The sequence below is a fragment of the Podarcis bocagei genome (assembly GCF_964188305.1).
Source record: "Podarcis bocagei genome assembly, chromosome: 16".
Taxonomy (NCBI): Eukaryota; Metazoa; Chordata; class Lepidosauria; order Squamata; family Lacertidae; genus Podarcis; species Podarcis bocagei.
Window position 1 is genome coordinate 786,687 of NC_138142.1, and position 22,547 is coordinate 809,233.

The 22,547-nt window shown below is 44.8% G+C and overlaps 1 protein-coding gene across 3 annotated transcripts in view; it reads left to right on the top strand.

Moving 5' to 3' along the window:
• MYO18B (myosin XVIIIB) overlaps window positions 1–22,547 on the top strand; it is a 385,232-nt gene that overhangs the window by 310,530 nt on the left and 52,155 nt on the right. For all 3 annotated transcript variants that reach the window (XR_014002918.1, XM_081174521.1, XM_081174522.1), the window contains 2 exons: window positions 6,910–7,047; window positions 8,910–9,095. Coding sequence is in view for 2 of the 3 variants with exons in the window: in XM_081174521.1 (XP_081030647.1) it covers window positions 6,910–7,047; window positions 8,910–9,095 (324 nt within the window). In the remaining variant the exon portion in view is untranslated. The remainder of the gene's footprint in view (window positions 1–6,909; window positions 7,048–8,909; window positions 9,096–22,547) is intronic.

The following is a 22,547-nucleotide window of genomic DNA, read 5'->3' on the forward strand; positions in this document are numbered from 1 at the left end:
CCCTTTCACAGCTCTTCTTCATATTTTCCTTTCACTCGCGGGAACTCCAGCTTTGTAGTGTTTTTGACCCTTTTCAGCAAATCAGCCCCTTTCTCATAGTCCAGACTAAGCTCCATGTGGTGTTTTAAAACATATTTCAGATTCCCTCCAAAATTGGGAGTCACAACAGCTCCAAACCTCTGGCGGCCCATTTCCAGACTCGGAAAGTCCAAACCTCCCTGCATAGGGGGGTCAATCCAACCCCCCATTTCCAGTTCAATCCAAACTTTATCTTTCCAAGTCAGGTTTTTTCCAAGTTCATTTGTCAAATCCAAAGGCTCACTTTCCTGCTGGGCCGAGAGTCCCTCCATCCCTGGCATCCCAGATTCAGCAGGGTCCTCTTCTTTCTGTTGTTCTGTCGTGACACACTCCTGTTTTAGTTCCTGAGTGGGCTCCATATAATTTTCTACTACCTGATCAAAGGCACTGGCAGCTTTTGTCATAAAGTCCATCTTCTGACTTAACTGATCCAATAGGGCACTTATATTACAGAAAGCACCCAACAGTGCTTCTGAAGGCATTGTCCTGCAAGGTCACAAAACTCTTTCCCACAGTTGTAATCAGTAAACAGGATTTAGTTACAATTTCCCAGGATTTAGTTACAATTTCATAGCTCCCCTCTAGGGGGAGAAACTTCTGATTGTTCTTTTCCTTGAAAACAATAGCAACAGAGTTTCTTCTTTAAGATATTTTGTCCATATTTGTTCTTTTTTAAAATGCGAAAGGAAACAATGGAATCACAATGTTTCCCTCCTTTTAACTATCTGTCAAAGCATTTATTTCTGGTCAATGAGCTTCAAACGTCAAATCTGACACCCCGCTCCAGGGTCAGGACAGTGGAAAATTACTTTACTTTAACTTTAATTCCGCAGGTTTAAACAACTCAATAAAAATCCCCCTTCTTCTCCTGCTTCCGAAGGGGGGTTCCGTAATTGTGAATGATGAAAGACGATCCTTTAAAAGTGATTTTTAAGGCTCTAGTTTACGTTGTCTTTGCTTTGTTATTACTACAAGAAAACGGAAGGGTGACTTCCTGTTTAACCCTTTCCGTTTCAGTACCAAATTAGGGTAAATTTTAGGGTCCAAGTTCCTTTTATTTCGCCAAAGCTTTTTTAAAATCCAGATATTTCGCGTTCCAGTACTCACGGTTAGTTATTTTCAATGCCAAATTGTCCCAGGAAAAAGGCAGCACTCTCCGGCAACGGCTGTGCGGCTTCGCTCCGCAGAAAAAGCAGTCGACTCACAGCACAGCGCCACTTCCCCCTCTTCACTTCGAAGCCCGTTTCTGGGTTCCTTAGTGGGTTGGGGGGGCGCTAAAGGTGCCCGCTGAGTCCCACGGTCACAGGCTTCATCCGCCTGTGGTTTTCAAAAAGGTCCCCGCTACGCCGCAGCGGAAAAGACCCATTTCTTGCGGAGCTTGTCCCTCCAGTTCAGAGGGAGTCCGCCATCACTGGAGGCGCCACCCCGGAAGTCTGTCTGCAGTTTTTTAAGGGTCATAGAATCATAGAATCATAGAATCATAGAGTTGGAAGAGACCACAAGGGCCATCGAGTCCAACCCCCTGCCAAGCAGGAAACACCATCAGAGCACTCCTGACATATGGTTGTCAAGCCTCTGCTTAAAGACCTCCAAAGTAAGAGACTCCACCACACTCCTTGGCAGCAAATTCCACTGTCGAACAGCTCTTACTGTCAGGAAGTTCTTCCTAATGTTTAGGTGGAATCTTCTTTCTTGTAGTTTGGATCCATTGCTCCGTGTCCGCTTCTCTGGAGCAGCAGAAAACAACCTTTCTCCCTCCTCTATGTGACATCCTTTTATATATTTGAACATGGCTATCATATCACCCCTTAACCTCCTCTTCTCCAGGCTAAACATGCCCAGCTCCCTTAGCCGTTCCTCATAAGGCATCGTTTCCAGGCCTTTGACCATTTTGGTTGCCCTCCTCTGGACACGTTCCAGCTTGTCAGTGTCCTTCTTGAATTGTGGTGCCCAGAACTGGACACAGTACTCCAGGTGAGGTCTGACCAGAGCAGAATACAGTGGCACTATTACTTCCCTTGATCTAGATGCTATACTCCTATTGATGCAGCCCAGAATTGCATTGGCTTTTTTAGCTGCCGCGTCACACTGTTGGCTCATGTCAAGTTTGTGGTCAACCAAGACTCTTAGATCCTTTTCACATGTACTGCTCTCAAGCCAGGTGTCACCCATCTTGTATTTGTGCCTCTCATTTTTTTTGCCCAAGTGTAATACTTTACATTTCTCCCTGTTAAAATTCATCTTGTTTGTTTTTGCCCAGTTTTCTAATCTGTCAAGGTCGTTTTGAAGTGTGATCCTGTCCTCTGGGGTGTTAGCCACCCCTCCCAGTTTGGTGTCATCTGCAAATTTGATCAGGATGCCCTTGAGTCCATCATCCAAGTCGTTGATAAAGATGTTGAATAAGACCGGGCCCAAGACAGAACCCTGTGGCACCCCACTAGTCACTCTTCTCCAGGATGAAGAGGAACCATTGATGAGCACCCTTTGGGTTCGGTCAGTCAGCCAGTTACAAATCCACTGAGTGGTAGCATAGTCAAGACCGCATTTTACCAGCTTCTTTACAAGAATATCATGGGGCACCTTGTCAAATGCCTTGCTGAAATCAAGGTAGGCTACATCCACTGCGTTCCCTTCATCTACCAGGCTTGTAATTCTGTCAAAAAATGAGATCAGGTTAGTCTGACATGACTTATTTTTCAGAAATCCATGCTGACTATTGGTGATCACAGCATTCCTTTCTAGGTGCGCACAGACTGTTTGCTTAATGATCTGCTCCAGAATCTTCCCTGGTATTGATGTCAGACTGACTGGGCGGTAATTATTTGGGTCCTCTCTTTTCCCCTTTTTGAAAATAGGGACAACATTTGCCCTCCTCCAGTCTGCCGGGACTTCGCCTGTTCTCCAGGAATTCTCAAAGATGACTGCCAGTGGTTCTGAGATCACATCTGCCAGTTCTTTTAATACTCTTGGATGCAGTTCATCTGGCCCTGGAGACTTGAATACATCTAAACTAGCCAAATATTCTTGTACTATCTCCTTAGTTATTCTGGGCTGTGTTTCCTTTGCTGAATCATTTGCTCCAAATTCTTCAGGTCGGGCATTGTTTTCTTTATCGGAGAAGACTGAGGCAAAGAAGGAAGGCATTGAGGAGTTCAGCCCTTTCTGTGTCCCCTGTTTGCATTTCACCATCTTCTCCTCTGAGTGACCCCACTGTTTCTTTGTTCTTCCTTTTGCTACGAACATATCCATAGAAGCCTTTTTTGTTGCTTTTAACCTCTCTAGCAAGCCTGAGTTCATTCTGTGCTTTAGCTTTTCTGACTTTGTGTCTACATGTGCTGGCTATTTGTTTGAATTCCTCTTTGGTGGTTTCCCCCCTTTTCCATTTTTTGTACACATCCTTTTTTAATCTTAATTCAGTTAAAAGTTCTTTAGATAGCCACCCTGGCTTCTTTAGGCACCTTCCATGTTTCCGTCTCAATGGTATTGCCTGACGTTGTGCTTTTACTATCTCCCTCTTAACAAACTCCCAGCCATCATGAACTCCCTTTCCTTTTAGTATTGCTGTCCATGGGATCTCACCCAGCACTTCCCTAAGTTTTATGAAGTCGGCTTTCTTAAAGTCAAGAAATTGAGTCCTAGTATGCTTGGCTGCTCCTTTCCGCTGTATAGTAAACTTCAGAAGAGCATGATCACTCGCGCCTAATGATCCTTCCACATCTACCCCACTAACCAAGTCATCAACATTGGTTAGGACCAGATCTAAAATGGCTGTTCCTCTTGTTGCTTCTCCCACTTTCTGGACAATGAAGTTGTCTGCAAGGCCAGTGAGGAATCTGTTTGACCTTATGCTCTTGGCTGAGTTTGACGTCCAACAAATATCCAGGTAATTGAAGTCCCCCATTACTACTATCTCCCTTCCTTTTGCATGCTTGGCCATCTGTTCCAGGAAGGCATCATCTATGTCCTCCGTTTGGCTTGGGGATCTATAGTAAACTCCCACAATGAGGTCTCTGTTATTCTTCTCTCCCTTAATTTTGACCCAAATGCTCTCACTTTGGCTTTGAGGTTCTAAATCTTGGATCTCTTCACAGGTATACACATCCCTGACATATAACGCCACTCCTCCTCCTTTCTTGTCTGGTCTGTTTCTCTGAAATAGATTGTATCCCCCCATTATTACATTCCAATCGTGGGACTTATCCCACCAGGTTTCAGTGATGCCTACTATGTCATATTTAGTTTGCTGTACCAAGAGCTCAAGCTCATCTTGTTTATTTCCCATGCTTTGCGCATTAGTGTACAGACATTGAAGTCCATTAATCATTCCCCCGTGTCTCTTATTTAAGGATTTTTTCCTCCCACTACTAGGTCCGCGTGCTGTTTGCTCCATTTGGTCTATGACATTTGGATGATCATCTTCATTAATTGATAGACTCCTACCTTCAGGAGCACTGTCTCCCTCCCCCACATTAGTCAGTTTAAAGCCCTCCTGATGAGGTTTCTGAGATTTTTGGCAAAAACATTTCTCCCAACCGTTGTGAGGTGCAGCCCATCACTTGCCAGAAGTCCATCTTCAAGAAACTGCAGTCCGTGATCTAAGAATCCAAACCGTTCCTGTTTACACCACGTGCGAAGCCAGCTGTTCACTTCCACTATTTTCCCCTCTCTCCCTGGGCCACGTCGTTCAACTGGGAGGACAGACGAGATGACAATTTGTGCATTTAGTTGCTTCAATTTCCTGCCGAGAGCCTCGTAGTCTCTTTTGATCTTCTGGAGGCTATTGCTTGCAGTGTCATTGGTTCCCACATGAACCAAGAGGAAGGGGTATTTGTCAGTGGGTTTTATGATTCCTTGCAGTCGTTCATTTACATCTTGGATCTTAACCCCGGGGAGACAGCACACTTCCAGAGACATCTTGTCAGGCCCACAGATCACTGCTTCTGTTCCCCTCAGTAGGGAATCCCCTATCACCACTACACGCCTCCTCTTGGGTTTGGTCGGGGTTCTTCCGTGAGCTGTCCGTTCCAAGGTCGCCTGCACATTCCCTGAAGACTGACTTTGCTGCTCGTCTTCATATACCTGATTGACTGTAATGAGGGAGAGATCCTCAAATGGAGTCTGCTCTTCATCTTCCATGCTAGGGGAGAGGACCTCAAAGCGATTGTGTATTTCTAAACAATCAGAGTGAACCCTGGGCCTCCTACTTCTTTGAGTCACGTTTCTCCATATATCTGGCTCCTGTGTTGGTGAACTATCCTCCTTCTCAGGGGAGTCCCCTGTCTCCTCCTTGGTGGGGACGGTGTGCTCTGTTGCTTCCAAGAAGAGCTCCAGCTCTCTAATTCTTTGGAGCGTAGCTACACGTTCCTCCAGTTGCTGGACTTTGTCTTTTAAAAGGGCAATCAACATGCAATTGCTGCACGTAAAGCTGCCTGCAACCTTTGGCAAGATGGCAAACATTGCGCAGGAATCGCAGGTGACTGCAGCTGTTCCCTCCCCTTCCATCTTGAGTTTGTGTCGTTGGGGGTGGCTACAGAGGTCCTCCATCATAAAAAGCTTGAAGACAGGACAAATAACTTCCCCTAAGAACTTCCTTAGTCAGTTCTGCAGGAGCACAAAGCTGCATGGCTGTGGAGCAGCAGAAGCTCCCAGGGAGTCTTCTTCCATCTCCAAGGCTGGTGGGAGAGCCACATGCTCAGGCCAGAGCCCTGTGGAATGGAGTGCTGAGGGATCTACCCCCAGTGGGTAACTTGCGAGCCATCTGGATCAGAGTCTGCCTTGTGGCAATGCTAGAGACATGGCTCTGATTATCTTTTCTGTAAGAACTTAAGGAGAACCCCACTGGATCAGTGATCTATCCCAGCCTCCAGCTTCTCACAGAGGTGAAACAGGGACTTCTGGGAGTCCCAACAGCAGAAAGTGAAGGTGACAGTCCTCTGTTGGCTGGCCCTCAGCATCATATGCCTTTTTTGTCTGTGCCCCCAGCAAGACGTCTGAGGGCAGCAACCCGAGAACTGGCCTTTTTGTGGTGGCTCCCTGCTTGTGGAATGCTCTCCCCAGGGAAGCTTGCTTGGCACCTTCATTATACATCTCTAGGCACCAGGAGAATACATTCCTCTTCAACCAGGCCTTTGGCTAACTGAACAATCTATGGCCTTTTGAATTGTGTGTGTGTGTGTGGGGTATTGTTCATGTTTGTTACTATGCTTTGTATTTTTGTGTTTTCATATTGTAAACTGCCCTGTGATCCTTAGGTGAAGGGCAGTACAGAAATTTAATGCATCACCATCATCATTTAATACTAAGAGGTACAGTGCCTCTGTAGGTGGAGGTTCTGCTTTAGCTGTTGCACACAATATGTCTAATCCCATTGTGAAATCGTCTACCCAAAAAGCCATCTCCATTGCGGCAGAGTTGCTGGTGATCCACAAAGTAATTATTTTTGTCAGTGCTGACTCCTATGGTCAGTGAGTCATACTACATTGACTTTTGGGTGCTTGAGGGAAGTTGTGTTAATTGGATTGCAAGGTGCCAGAACTTGTGGAAAGAAATGGGCAAAGCGTGAGGGTTAGCATCAAACCTGGCTGAATTCTTCTTCAAATGTGTAAGTTGAGCAATTCCACCTGCGCCCAATGGGTTGCTGTTGATTATGGCCTTGCTGTGCTTTATCACCTTAGAGGTGGATTTGTATTCTACCTATTGATTTCACTGTTGTAGCTTTTAACTGTGCACTGCTTGTGAGAGGCCCCTGGCCTGAATATAAACAGGATATAAATTGTGGAAATAAAATAAAATGGCAGGAATTGAGTTAAATGATCTCTTGTCTGGAAACAGCTGCAGGTGTCCCAGGCCCGGGTTGTCTATTTGGAGCAATCAATGGTGGAGAGGTCCATCGTCAGCCGCCAGGAGGCCCTGATTTGTGACCTGGAGAACAAGATGGAGTTCCAGAGTGTGCAGATCAAGCGCTTTGAGGTTTGGATGGCCTTGCCCTTGGCAGACTGGGGAGGATGTTGATCAAGACCCCCAGAGAACAAATCACAGGGCCATAGCCCAGGGGCAGAGCCACTGTCTTGCATGCCGGCTCGGTCCCAGGCTCAGTCCCCAAGGGAGGGCTCAGAGAGACCCCTGCCTGAAACCTGGGAGAGCCATTGCTGCCAGTCAGTGCAGACAACACTGAGCTAGATGCACCATTGGTTCATTGGCAACTCCTCATTTGCACAGGGGCTACGTTCTGAACCTGCGTGCATGTCAGGGAAATTGCATAAAATGAGGAGTCGTCTGTCTGTTCCATAAAAGCCCCACTGATGGGTGAGGAAGAAGTGTCCCCATTAATCAGCTAAACCTGTCAACAAGACCCGCTGCCCCTCTGGCTCACATGAGGCACAGGGGGCTTTCTGGCATGCAGGAAAGTGCAGCTTTTCTGTGTGTCAGCTGCTGTTAGCTGGGAGTCTCAGCAGAGCCCCGCTGCACCTCCAGCTCACAAGGAGACCCACCCCGGAGCCCAAAGAAAATGTCCCTTTTGGGCTCTGGGGAGGGTCTCCTCACCAGCTGAAGGCAAAGCAGAGCTTTGCTGAGGCTCATCAGGTCTCCCCACACACTCCCAAGTTTCTGGAGCCTCACATCCATGTGGTCACGCATAAATTGAACACAGGTACATTGGGGGGGGGATGCCTGTCAGGCAGCTTTGCGTGTTCCTAAACACTATGCTATGGGACGTGGGTGGTGCGGTGGTCTAAACCACTGAGCCTCTTGGGCTTGCCAATCAGAAGGTCGCGGTTTGAATCCCCGTGACAGGGTGAGCTCCCGTTTCTTGGTCCCTGCTACTGCCAACGTTGCAGTTGGAAAGCAGACAAGTGCAAGTAGATAAATAGGTATCGCTCTGGCGGGAAGGTAAACGCCATTTCTGTGCACTGCTCTGGTTTTGCCAGAAGTGGCTTAGTCATGCTGGCCACATGACCCAGAAAAACTGTCTGCGGACAAACACCGGCTACCTCGACCCAGAGTCATCTGCGACTGGACTTAACTGTCAGGGGTCCTTTACCTTTTTTTAAACACTATGCTACAGACTTTAACTTATTTAATTTTCATTCCAGCCACCCAGAAAATCCTGGGAACTATTTTCTATAAGAAGAGCAATTGTGGCATTAATGGTTTTAGCGTCTGAATAGGAATGGGAGACATGGGTTCAAATCCCTCTTGGACCATGAAGCTCATAAGGTGACCTTGGGCCAGTCACTGACTCTCAGCCTAACTGCCCCCCCCCCCCGGCATATTGAGAGGCTAAAAGGAAGAAGGCTCTCCCGTCAGATGTCAAGGAAATAAAAAAAAAATCTGACTTTTAGAAGACATCTGAAGGGAAGTTTTTAATGTTTGATGTTTTACTATGGTTTTATTGGAAGCCACCCAGAGTGGCTGGGGCAACCCAGTCAGAGGGGCAGCATCTATCTACCTATCTATCTATCCATTCATCCATACTATGTGTGATTGCAAGCAACAAAGTCTGCTGTCTAACCAAATACACAAGCCATACTTGGTAAACTCTCTGCCTAACAATAGATGCCCTGTACTTACAGGCATATCTCTGCATTCATGAGGAATGAAACCTTCCTTTTAAGGTTCTTGGGGAGTACAAGTCCATAGCACAATTTTCACTTGTGCATCGCATCCTGCTGGTGTTGTATCTGTCATTGTAGAAGGCAGAAAAGAAAAGAAAGAAGGGTGGTTGGACTAGATGACTGTTGGGGTCACTTTCTACTCTCCAGTTCTGCGATTCTGTGACGGGTTTCTGTTCGACTCCCCCCCCCCACTGCGCCCTAACTCTTCTCTCTCCCCAGATGCTGGTTCTCCGTCTTCGGGACAGTGTGATCAAGATGGGAGAGGAGCTGGAGAAGGCGAAGGAAGGGGAGGCGCGGGAAAGAGAGAAAACCTGCTACTACCAGATGAGGATGGAAGAGATGAAAGCAGACCTCAGTGAGCTGGCCCAGAGGGAGCTGGAGGCCAATCGCAGGCGGGTGGAACTGGTAAGAGGGCCAGGAATGGGGGTGGCGGGTGGGAGAATGGATTTATTTATTTTCAGTTGGCTCTTCATTGAATGTTTCCAATCCCAGAGCTGGGAACAAAGCAGTAAAAAAGAGGGGGGAAATATGCCCAAATTACTTATACAAACTCGCAACATATGAATGCATATAAAAGCAGACTTGCCACGGCCAAATTCAATGATATTTGGAATGCATTTTTAGAAATACTGTAATAGGTTAAGATCTGGTGAAGTACAATAACAACCTTGTAAAGCATACAGTTTTGGGTTCCCCCCTCCTCCCTTTATTTTCCTTTCTACATGGGTTCTGTTTCTCTTTCTCTTTTTCTCTCTTTTGTTTACGTCTCACAATGTTTATTGCACATATATTTATGTACTTTTTGAACTTTCAATAAAGATGTTAAAAACAAAAGAAAAATAATATGCCAAAATTACGGAATCTTATAAACAGGACCAATAAACAACTAAACAAATGCATCATCTGGTAAACAAGAGAAATTAAAGCAGGATGTGTAGGATGTGTATAGAGTCTACGAGACAAACGTGAAATCACACACACACACACACACCCCGCATTGGGAAGGATAGAAAAGAACTGGGAGAAAATAAACAAGTGGAAAGCCTGGATTAAGGATAAACAAGAGATAAATTGAATCAAAATGCCACCAAAATACTCTTTGTAAAACTTTCAGAGAGCTAGCAAGGAGTGACAAAGAAGACACTGGGAGAAAGGTTTTAAAGAATTAGCTTTCCTCTGTGATTGGACGTGAAAACTGCCAGCATACTCCAGCACCTCCCCTTCCATTTCCCATTATGGTGCCGATTACATTATTTCTGTAATTTTTGAGATGGGCTACTTGGCTTAGATTAGATTCCCAAGAGCTTCTGCTTGGATCGCTTCAGAGAGTCCCCCACTGAGACACACTTGGGTTTAGCATGTTATCTGCATCCAACCTCATGCCTAGAGACCCTGCTTTTCTGTGTACCCTGTGTACGCTAGTGGTGGTGATAAGACTATGGAGTCACCTCGAAGGTCATGCTAGGATACAGGGATCAGTCATGGCCAACAGGACTGGTGGGACAGAAAGCCAGGCTACTAATGGTAGGCAGAGCCAAGAGGAGGGTGCTGGCCTGTGCACACGACGAGACTTAGGCTTAGGTCAAAGGAGGTCTCTAAGCCTGTAGAGAAGATCCAGGACACACAAAAGAAAGTCCTTCTTCATGCAGCACATTGTTAAAATGTGAAACTCCCTCCCAGAGGAGGCAGCAATGGCCGGCTGTAAAAGAGGACTGGACACTTTCCTGGAGGGGTAGAAGGCTACAATGGCTTTCAGCCACTATGGCTGCTCTGCCTCCATGGACAGAGCTGTGATGCTTCTAAAGAGCAGTTCCTGGAAAGTGCAGGAGAGGGAAATCCACAGCCGACAGATGCTTGGCCACTGTGAGAACTGGATGCTAGACTGGGTGGGCCATTAGTCAGCAGGCTCTTCTTACGCTCTTAGAGAAGGCATTAAAACAAAAAATTAACTGGAGAGCAAATGAAAGCTGGATTTATTTATTTTTTAAAAAAAATTGAAATGCAAAATGCCCTCCTATCCCTTGTGTAATTTATTTTAGGCCTTTTAGTTCTGCGGCTCTGAATGCTGGTGCCACAGAGTCCCTTCTGACAGCAGACATCCTTCCTAATTGCAGAAGTTGTTATCACAAAGCCTTCCCCAGGCAGTCTTGCACTTCTCTGCCTTGGCGCTTGCAAAAATGTTCACGCTTTGCACGCCTTAATAGTTTCCCAGCTTTGGTTGTGACTTTGATGGAAGAAGGAGCTTAGTAATAATTTCATGACTCCCGAAAAGGTCTGATCCCCTCTGACTACAAGCTGTGACAGCAAGGTGGAAATTGAGAGATTTGGGCATTCTTTTCCTGCAAAAAAGGTGGGAGGAAACCACCCCATAAGATTCAGCTGGGAAATTTTCACTGAGGATACCTTGATAAAACTCTGTGGTTCTTTGTGGGGGAAAGTTATCTTACCCTACTTAGTAAATTCTGAGTTTTGTGGGAAATAAAAAGTATGGCGGCTTTCTATCAGCCCAACAGCAGTTTATCAGCACTTAAGATCAGCTAATACTAATTACAGCCATTGCCTTTGCTTGATGGATTTGCAAGAGATTTCACCTGAGAGGTTTTGTGGAGGTTTTGTCACTTCAAAACTGGCAAGCAGCCCTGATGAATATTACTTAATATATTAACAGAGGGGTGCTAGTGTACAGTAAATTGCAGAAATAGAATCCACACTAATCTCAAACTTGCAAATCTATTCTCATATATAGATAAGACAACTGAAATCCCTAAAGATTGGGGACTAGCTATAATTGTTCCTATATTTAAAAAGGGCAACCCCTCTGATCCATCTAATTATAGACCAATTAGTCTCCTGAATGTGATCTGTAAACTTTATACAAAACATCTATGCCTAAAATTATGTGAATGGTTAGATCATAATAACTTGCTAGAAATTGAACAAGCAGGGTTTACATCTGGACGTTCCACCATTGATCATTGCTTAGTGTTAGATTACTTTGTCTATAAGTATGCGAAACATTGGAAAAAGTCATTGTATGCGGCCTTTGTGGACCTAAAGGCAGCATTTGATTCTGTATCCAGGAGTAGGCTCTGGGCCAAATTGGCCAATATGGGTATTAACAGAAGGCTATTACTTCTGATGATTAAGCTTCATGAGAACAATACCCTCCAGATAAGACTTGCACAGGATGGCAGACTCTCTAGAGAAATCCCAGTCCAAAGAGGAGTTAGACAAGGATGCCTATTAGCCCCATTCCTATTTAACATCTATGTTAACTCCCTGGTCACATGCTGCCGTGAAATTGAAACCCACCCCCCTGTGTTCTCTAACGGCAGAAAAGTACCAGTTTTAATGTATGCGGATGACACTGTTCTTCTCTCTCAAACCAAAGTGGGTCTGAAACGTGCCTTAGGAAAGTTTAGTGACCAATGTAACACTGAACTGTTAACAATTAACTTTGCCAAAACTAAAATTGTACACTTTAACCGCTCCTTCAGGAAAGATAATTGGAGCGTAAAGGGAAACGCCATTGAACAGACTAAGACCTTCCAACACTTAGGCATTACTTTCTCTTATAATGCCAAATTGTCAACACACTTAACCACATCAGCTATATCAGCAGGAAGAAGTGCAAATGCTATCCTTAGATTATTCAGAAGGAAAGGAGCTGGCTTCCTCCCGATGGCCCTAACAGTCTTTCAAGCAAAATATTTAGCCCAACTCCTATATGGCTCTCAAATTAGCCCCACTGCCAACCTTAAGACCCTTGAAACAGTACAATCAAAATTCTTAAGATCATTATTTGCTACCCCTAAGTGTACACCTAATGCAGTCTTAAGGCAGGAGGCAGGGCTGCCCAGAGTGGAATTAAAAGTCTGGGAACAAGCAATATCCCTCTGGCTGAAAATCCATTACAATCCTACGGGACTATTACCTTGCCGCAGTTCCTGGCCGCAGTTCCCTATCCTCCTTGGCTTATGCAAATAACTAACAAGATCAAACAAATTGGCCTAAACCCTGAAAATCTTTTTATTGGAACTCCGAACAAGGCAAAAGCAACTATCACTCAGAGACTTTATGATATCAAATTACAACAAGAAGGCGCCCTACTCCCGGAGACGTATAGATGTTTAAAAGCTTGGCCTAATTTTGCAGCTGCCCCTTACTTAACTAACATCACTAACGAAGCCTATAGATGGGCTTTCTCTAGAGCCCGCTTTGAGACAATGCCCTCAGCAGTGCTGTATGGCAAATTCACGTGGGTTCCAATGCATGCGCGTCTCTGCTCTTGTATGTCTAATAAGGTAGAATCTATCACACACATTCTTCTATTTTGCGAATTTTATAGTGAAGAACGAGTTCAACTTATTTTACCGCTTCTATCAAAATTTATACCCCTTCAATATTATTTGGAATCCTCCCCCGAAATTCTTCGAAAATACCTCCTGGAAGATTCCTCAAGCTCAATATCATATGAGGTGGCTAAATTTTGCACTTTAGTAATTAGGAAGCGTAAATCTCTTCTGTCGAATGGCACACTGCGAAGTTCCCTTGTGTAACCTTCTTTCTTTTCTGAGGTTGTTGTTGATTTCTTGTTGTTTGATCTTGTGGTGTTTAGTGTCACTGGCTTCGGCCGTAATAAAACTTGAACTTGAACTAATCTCAAACAACTTTAATTAGTTTATAGCAGGCATGTCCAAAGTCTGTTTTGGGGGCCTAATCTAGCCTTCGGGTCAATTTAAGGCGGTCTCTGGGGTAAAATCCTAAAAAAAGCTCAGCAACTTAAATCCAAAAAAAAGCTCAAGAAGTTGTAAATCCTAAAAAAAAGCTCAAGAACTTTGGTTGGCCCTCACTCGTGTTCACTTCATCAAATCTGACCCTCTTTGAAAAAAGTTTGGGCACGCCTGGTTTATAGTGTAGTAAAGGGGGCAGGTGGGGAAGCTTGACAGTGCAGATGGGAATGATAAATAAGCAAGCCATGAAAGAAGCCATTTTGGCTAGCTGTTCATGCGAATATTTTATTATTGAGCCAGCCTCAATTGAGGCAGGAGCTCACTTGGTTTGGACTTCTCTGTCTTCTGCCTGGCCCTTGTGGTCTCTGCCTTCCCCTAGAGCTCCGTCTGGGGCACAGCTCCTCAGAAGGACATGGGCTCATGGGACAGAATTGCTTTGGGAATCTATGCACAGATCAGAGAAGTAAATAGGGATGCAAAATCACAGTGAGAAATTGACTGGTTGTATCAAAGCTCCTCAGGTCAAGGGCTGCTGGGATAGAAGCAGTTCAGGTCACTTGATACGATGCCTGCGTATGCAAGGGGATGGCTGGGGAGAGGCCAAGGTGGCTGGTCTCTTGGCAGAGCCTGATCAAATAGCCCTACTCTCTGCAGCTTAATGGAATAGCCACAGACATTTCCTACTGAGCATTTGGGAAGTAGGAGGAAAAGAAACCCCCAGGATTGGTTGGATGCACTTTCCAGAAAGGTGCCACTTCCCACACAGAAGGGTCCTTGCCTCCTCTCTCAGCTCCTATCCCCCAGGACAGTGGAGGGGCCCCTGACTGGGCCAGCTGTATTTATCATTGAGTCTGAGCCCAAGAGAAACAAAGCCAGAGGGCAAAGTGATGCTTTCCTCATTGGGCCAGGGAACAGCTGCTGACAGAGCCAGCAGACGCAGAAGGCGTAGCAGCAGAGGCCTGGAAATAACCGTCTTAAGCCACAGTCATTATCGGAAAGGCAGCTGCATTAGTACTCAGGAGTCTTTCTCAGAAAAGGGGTATTTTGCCTTGGCAACAATTACTTCATGGATCCTCATTCATCAGCCCAGGCCATTAGAGGGGTTTGCACTGAGGATGGAGGGAAAGACTCTGCCACCAATCAGAGGCGCCCACGGAGCTCTTCAGCGCCATGCCAGCCCCAGCACAAAAGTGCCAAGATGTTGCTGTTAATGTGGAAGAAAGCAGGCAAAATTACTCACTGTTTGCCTCTTTAATCTCCTCTGGGCTTTGTGCTGCTGAGCCGCCCTCCAAATCACAGCCCATTTTCTTCCTCTCTCCACCCCCCACCCCTCAAACCCAGGTTCCAGACTCTGTCTCTTGCACATTAGAGGCAACGGAGCCACTTCTATTTTCATTTTACAAGTGTGACTGGCTGAATATCACATGAATGAGTGATGGGGAAGAAACAGTGCTAAATTCAAGAACACAATAAGAGCCTGTGGAGTCCAGCATCCTGCTCTCATTGGGGCCAGCCGGATGCCCATTATGGAAAACCCTCAAGCAGAACTGGCTATTCAGAAGCACTGGAAGCTGCAGCTGTGGAAGCAGAGCAGAGCATCATGGCAAGTCGCCATTGGCTAGGACCCAGATTCTGTGGCCCAATGAGATCCCATTGGAGATTAATAATAATACTAATTTTATTATTTATATGCGGCCCATCTGACGGAGGTACCCCACCCACACAGATGGAGCTTGGAACCCTCTGCATGCAGACCTAAAAAGAGGCTGCTGCCTCTGGCCATTAGCCCACCTTCTGATGAGCTCTTTGGATGAAGGGCAGTGAATCTATCTATCATCTATCTATCTATCATCTATCTTTCTATCTATATCTATCTATCTATCTATCATCTATCTATCTATCTACCTATCTATCTATCATCTATCTATCTATCTATCTATCTATCATCTATCTTTCTATCTATCTATCATCTATCTATCTATCTATCTATCTATCTATCTATCATCTATCTATCTATCTATCTATCTATCTATCTATCTATCATCTATCTATCTATCTATCTATATCTATCTATCTATCTATCTATCTATCTATCTATCTATCTATCTGTCATCTATCTAATAATACTCCAACATCCAGTTCTCACAATGGCCAAGCAGATGCCTGTGGGAAACCTGTGAGCAGGACCCAAGTGCAAGAGCAGCCTCCCCCCCCCCCAACTTGTGGTTTGAAGCAACTGGTATTCAGAAGCATCACGGTCTCCAGCTGTGGAGGCAAAGCAGAGCCATCCTGGCTAGGAGCCATCCATAATATTCTCCTTCGTGGATTTGTCCAATCCAAGTTGGTGACCATCAGCCCTCCTGTGGGAGGGAGTTCCACAGTTTAACTAAGAAGGATTTTCTTTTATCTGTCCCAAATCTTGCAATGTTTAGCTTCATTGGATGCCCTTAGTTCTAGTTTTCTCTTGCCCACTTTCCCCATGCCATGCATAATTTTAATATTTCATGGTGCCATTTTCAAAAAGAGCTGGAGGTTCTGAATCCCTGATGTCTCCTGGCTTCTCCGTGCTGGGTGGGGGTGGCACTCTGTGCATGCTGAGCATCATTAGCTTTATTGCAACACTGTTGGTGTTGGAAGTTGGACTGGGGCTGAACCAGAGCTGTCCTTGGTCTCTGGAAGGGAGATGGTAAACTCTCTCTGGGGGAGGAAGACAGGCAGGACTTGTCACTAGGAGGACCTCACACCTAGGAAGAAGTGGCTTTGGTGGTCTTATGAGAATCCATCTGTTGCCCCTGTAGGGATGGAGAAACTTGTTCAGCCTGGAGGCCAAATTTGTCGGGGGGCTGCACCTGCCCTGGGCACCTGCAGGATGGACATTTAATGAATACAAATAGTATGCTGCTAGTGGGTCGTGGATCCAAAGCCACAAGCAGGCAAAGCACTTGATGTGGCTCTTATGGCTGTGCAGTAGAGTTTGTAGGCTACATTCTGGTAATGCAAAAGTCGGGTTCCTGTACATGTACACACATACACACACACACGAGCCTCCATGCAAGCTTGCAAGAGGCATTGCTGCAGTTCAGATATGCCTCCATGGCAGGCAAAACGACAATTCCCAGGCATGCTGTTATGCTCCCAGTGCTCTAGGGAAAAGGCAGGCTTGAGGTTCATTCCAACAACATAGATTTTAGGTGGTATAGTCTTTGGTTGGGGATTATACCACCTCAGTTTTTATGTGGGACATTGCTTAAAAGAACACACACACACCCTTTGCAAAATTCACCTGCCTTCCATTTTTAAAAAGTAAAATTGAGTGAGTAGCCATTTTTTTTTTCAAGCAAACTCCCTGCAGGTGGAAAACAGGTGGAAGAGCATCTTGTGGGGACTGCAACATCTCATCCCCACATTTAAATGAAAGGCTGGCATTTATGAGGTGTGGAGCCCTTGATGGAGCTTGGACTGCATTTGTCAAAGCTGAGCCAATTAATCCAGTTCTTCTTTATTTCCTTCCTTGGGTGAAAAAATCACCAGCAAAGCCTCTTTGTTCATCAGAACTCTTTGTTAATCCCTTTCAGGTAATAATTGCTGGGTGCTTTGGGCTTCTGTTCCCTGATTTTGGTTAGTCTTTAACTTTGCTGACTGATGGGATTGTAGAAATGCCTGAACGCCTTTTGATTTTAGGGTATTTTGCCAATAGACATCTGGGCTGGAGGAAAATATTGCAAGATACATATTTACTCAAAGTGATCGTGGAGATATTTATTTTGAAAAATGTGCCACCAGCATTAAGGGGGGAGGGACCAATCCTGGTGGTGAACAGCATAAAATCTACAGTAAAACCACATTCATAAAACAAAGGGTGGATTCCAACATGGCACTATTGTAAATGTTCTGCCTGTTCAAGAGTATCAGCTTGTCAGATGGATCAGCCTCCCCTCGACACACGTGCTCTTCTGGGGGTCAAACTCAGAGAGTGGAGGGAGGAGAGGAGGGAAAGCCCCATTGCATAAGGCCCTGAATCCCACCCAAAATACCCTCAGGGTCACTGAACCCATCTGCAGAGGTGCAGGGAGACCCAGAGGATTGAACTCAGGGAGGCACCATCACCTGCACTGGCATGAACAGACTCAGCAAAGCCCCCCCCCCATAGAAGCACTTCCTTGTGAGCTCTTTCTCCTTGCTCACACAGAATCATAACACTGGAAGGGATGCCAAGGGTCATCTAGGGCAACCCCCTGCAATGCAGGAATCTCAACTAATGCATCCATTACAGATGAGCATCTAATCTCTGCTTTAAAACCTCCAAGAAAGAGAGTCCAGAACCACCCAAGAGAGTCCGTTCCACAGCCGAACAGCTCTTACTGTCAGAAAGTTCTCCCTGAGGTTTAGTTGGAATCTCCTTTCCTGTAACTTGAAGCCATTGCTCGAGTCATGCCCTCCAGAGCAGGAAAAAACTAGCTTGTGATAGCCCTTGATATATTTGAAGATGGCGATCATATCTCCTCTCGGTACCATTTTTTCCAGGCTAAACATACCCAGCTTCTTCAACCATTTCTCATCAGGCTTGGTTTCCAGACTCTTGACCATCTTGGTTGCCCTCCTCTGCAAACATCTCAGCTTGTCAACATCCTTCCTAAATTGTGGTGCCCAGAATTGGATACAATATTGCAGGTGTGGTCTGATCAAGGCAGAATACAGTGGTACTATTACTTCCTTTGATCTGGACACTATACTTCTCTGGTGCAGCCTAGAATAGTATTAGCTTTTCTTTTCTTTCTTTCTTTCTTTCTTTCTTTCTTTCTTTCTTTCTTTCTTTCTTTCTTTCTTTCTTTTTTTTGCTGCAGCAGCACACTTTCGACAAATTAGCTTATGGTTCACCAAGATCCCTAGATCCTTTTCACATGTACTGCCAGTAAGCCATGTGTCCCCCATCATATTTGTGCATCAGGCTCTTCCTGCCTCAGTGCAAAACCTTACATTTGTCCCTGCTGAAATTGATTTTGTTCATTTGGGCCCAGGTCTCCAATTTGTTAAGGTCATTTTGAATCCCGATTCTATTTTCTACATCATTGGCTCTTTAAAAGTGGAGCTCGGGTGTGTATCAGGTGTTTGGACAACATGTTTGCTTAGATCTAGCCCAGAGAATGCTCCAACTACCTCACAATTGCACTCATTTCACACACTAGCAAGGTGATGCTCAAAATTCTACAAGGCAGGCTTAAGCAGTATGTGGACCGAGAACTCCCAGAAGTGCAAGCTGGATTTCGAAGGGCAGAAGAACCAGAGACCAAATTGCAAACATGTGCTGGATTATGGAGAAATATCAACAACCTCAGATATGCAGATGACACAACCTTGATGGCAGAAAGTGAGGAGGAATTAAAGAACCTTTTATTGAGGGTGAAAGAGGAGAGTGCAAAATATGGTCTGAAGCTCAACATCAAAAAAACGAAGATCATGGCCACTGGTCCCATCACCTCCTGGCAAATAGAAGGGGAAGAAATGGAGGCAGTGACAGATTTTACCTTCTTGGGCTCCATTATCACTGCAGATGGTGACAGCAGTCACGAAATTAAAAGACCAGAGGCGTAGGAAGGTCAGGTGGTACCCAGTGAGGAAAATTTCTTGTCACCCCCCCACTGATTTTTTTAATTGATTTTTTTTGCCTGAAAAAATGGTTTTACGTTATTTCATAATTTCTTACAAAGGAATGTGGATTCGGAGCCTCTGATAACAAGTAGGCGACAGATACCTAAATCTACAGGATGAATTGTGTTTGGCTTATGTTATTTTATTTATATTTATTGTTTATTTATTTAATAAAACTTATTTTAAAAAACCTGCAAAGTGATTTACCAAAACAAAAGAAAAAAACACACCACAGCAGTAAAATCAAGAAAAATTAACAATCCTACTTTAAAACATACAAAAGCTAAAATATTAAGATTAAAATTACTTCAACTTCCTAAGCATCTAGGTATGCTTGCCTAAAGAAGAATGCTTTTAGCAGGTGCCCAAAAAGAGTCTAGCAAAGGGACATGCTATGTTGAAATTTCAGCCTTCACGACATAGGAACACAGCCAAGAAAACAGCTATTTTCATGGAGGAGGGTCAAGATATTAACTGATATGCATGAAATTTCATATGTAGCTATATAATCCCTAGTGTAGTAAGATAAGACCTTTGGAGCAGGCATTTTTTAAAAAAAGTTTTTTGTGAACCGCCCTAGTAGGGCAGTAATTGTTGCTTGATAATTTTTCACCCCCTCCCCTCCATGATGGTACCTGGGGCGACCTGCCGCCCCCTCCCTTTCCTAGTCACCCTGTAAAAGACGCCTGCTTCTAGGGAGAAAAGCGATGACAAACCTAGACAGCATCTTAAAAAGCAGAGACATCACCTTGCCGACAAAAATCTGTATAGTTAAAGCTATGGTTTTCCCAGTACAGTGGTACCTCGGATTAAGAACTTAATTCATTCTGGTGGTCTGTTCTTAACCTGAAACTGTTCTTAACCTGAGGTACCACTTTAGGTAATGGGGCCCGCTGTACCGGTGCCGCGCGGTTCCTCTTTTTTATATAAATATTTTTATTGGTTTTAAAATACAAAATTATAAAACATACCACACAGTTTATCACAAATACATTCTTATTGGATTTCCATCAGCACCTCTGATAATCCTCCGTCTTAATCACTTCTTATGCATTTCCTAACTTAATATTGCCTTTACATCTCTTAACTTATCGTCTCTCCTTCTCCATTTTTACAATATTTCTAATTAGATAGATTAGATATATCTTTATTGTCATTGTCCCATGCAGGACAATGAAATTGCAAAACTACATAAAACTACATTAAAACTACATAAAACTACATTAAAACTACATAAAACTACATAAAAACTACATAAAACTACATAAAAACTACATAAAACTACATAAAACATTCAAAAACCCCTAAAAACTCTAAAACCCTATTTTAAAAGACACTATACTGTAGAAACCCCTTATGCTGCGTTTAGAACCAGAATTGCATTTGCATAGAAACTGTTAATAGAAACTAATAATATTATTCCTCACAGAACCTCTTGCAAACCTACAAACGTCATCTGTTCATCACAAATACTTTTCAAATAATCCATAAATTTACTCCAGTTTTCGGTAAATTTCTGGTCCCACCGGTTTCGGATCCTTCCCGTTAGTTTGTCAAGTTCCGCATAGTCCATTAATTTCATCCTCCATTCTTCCATCGTTGGTAATTCTTCTTGCCTCCATTTTTGGGCCAATAGTATTCTTGCTGCTGTTACTGCATATAGAAAAAGCTTACATTCCTTTCTATTTATTTCATTTCCAACAATACCCAAGAGAAATGCTTCTGGTGATGGTGATTCCTGTTCTCATTCTGAAGCAAAGTTCTTAACCAAAGGTACTATTTCTGGGTTAGCGGAGTCTGTAACCCTAAGTGTCTGTAACCTGAAGCATCTGTAACCCGAGGTACCACTATAGTGATGTATGAAAGTGAGAGCTGGACCATAAAGAAGGCTGGTCGCCAAAGAATTGATGCTTTTGAATTATGGTGCTGGAGGAGACTCTTGAGAGTCCCACGGACTGCAAGAAGATCAAACCTCTCCATTCTGAAGGAAATCAGCCCTGAGTGCTCACTGGAAGGACAGGTCCTGAAGCTGAGGCGCCAATACTTTGGCCACCTCATGAGAAGAGAAGACTCCCTGGAAAAGCCCCTGGTGTGGGAAAGATGGAGGGCACAAGGAGAAGGGGACGACGGAGGCCGAGATGGTTGGACAGTGTTCTCGAAGCTACCAACATGAGTTTGACCAAACTGTGGGAGGCAGTGGAAGACAGGAGTGCCTGGAGTGCTCTGGTTCATGGGGTCACGAAGAGTTGGACACGACTAAACGACTAAACAACAACAACAAGCCATGTATACCAAAACTCTGCTTGTGGACATTTGAAACATGTATCCTGACTTCTTAAAATAAAGCTTTCATGTTTCCTTAAGGTGGGAGCCCACGCACTGTTTCCAAGGGAGGGGGCCAGGAGACAATGTTTCCTCTTAAGTTAACACTCTCTGGCAGTGGCAGAGCATAAAATGCAACTGCCCAGGGCAGGCAGGGTGGTCCCCCGAGGGGGCAGAGCACAGAGGAAGCCCTCCGCATCTTGCCTTGCAAAGCAACGTGTGCAGTGCACTCGCATGCCACAGCCCAGCAGAGGAGAAGGACTGCAACTGCTGCCTACTCTCCTCCTCTTCGCCCTGCAGGTTAGACCTGACCCAGCGACGGAGCTGCAGTTGGGAGCAAGGAAGCTGCCTAGCCAGTTCCCTCGCATGTGCAGCCCAGCAGAGAAGAGTTGCTGCAATGCTGCCAATGACTATCCCACACTCTGCCCTGGGCCAGGCTTGACCCGGGAGTGGATCTGCTGAGGCTGGGTGTGAGAAAGCTGCCTTGGCCATTCCCTTGCACACCAGAGCCAGGCTCCAATGATTGAGCCTGTCATGGGGGCACCCAGGACCAGGGGGGGTCAGCACCTCCCACACTACACCACTGCTCTCTGGTTGTTTTTCTGCACAGGAAATCTCTGGATCAGAAAGGACAAATGTTGGCTTAGAATTTCAGTGTTTTTTAAATGAGCCACCCTACTTTCCAAGCAAGGCTTCAGTGTTAGAATCCCAGATGAAAAAAGGAGCAGGATGTAGCCAATTCTTCTTTCGTGATGTCGGTTTCCTGTGAGATTGTGCCAAAATCTTCCTGTATAAAAGCCCATTTCAATCATCATTCAATTTCTTGTAAATACCCAAGTTCTGTCATCAATAATCCTGATGCGGTTTTGAGCCAAATACTCAAGGTATGCTTAAAATATCAAGGGGGGAGCCAGAAATGTGGTACATTATACATCTTCAGAATAGTGCAATTATGTTGAACACCCCCTTTATCTTTTAAAGCAGCATCTCTCGCTCACATACCATATAACCTTGTGTGACTCCCATCTTAGCGATGGCATTAAAATATCTTTTATACCCAAAATAACTGCTTTGACACTTAAAACTTCCCGGGTTTTCAAACAGACAGAGTAATAATCATCATCACTTGATGCCTCCTGAATGCAAAGCAGGG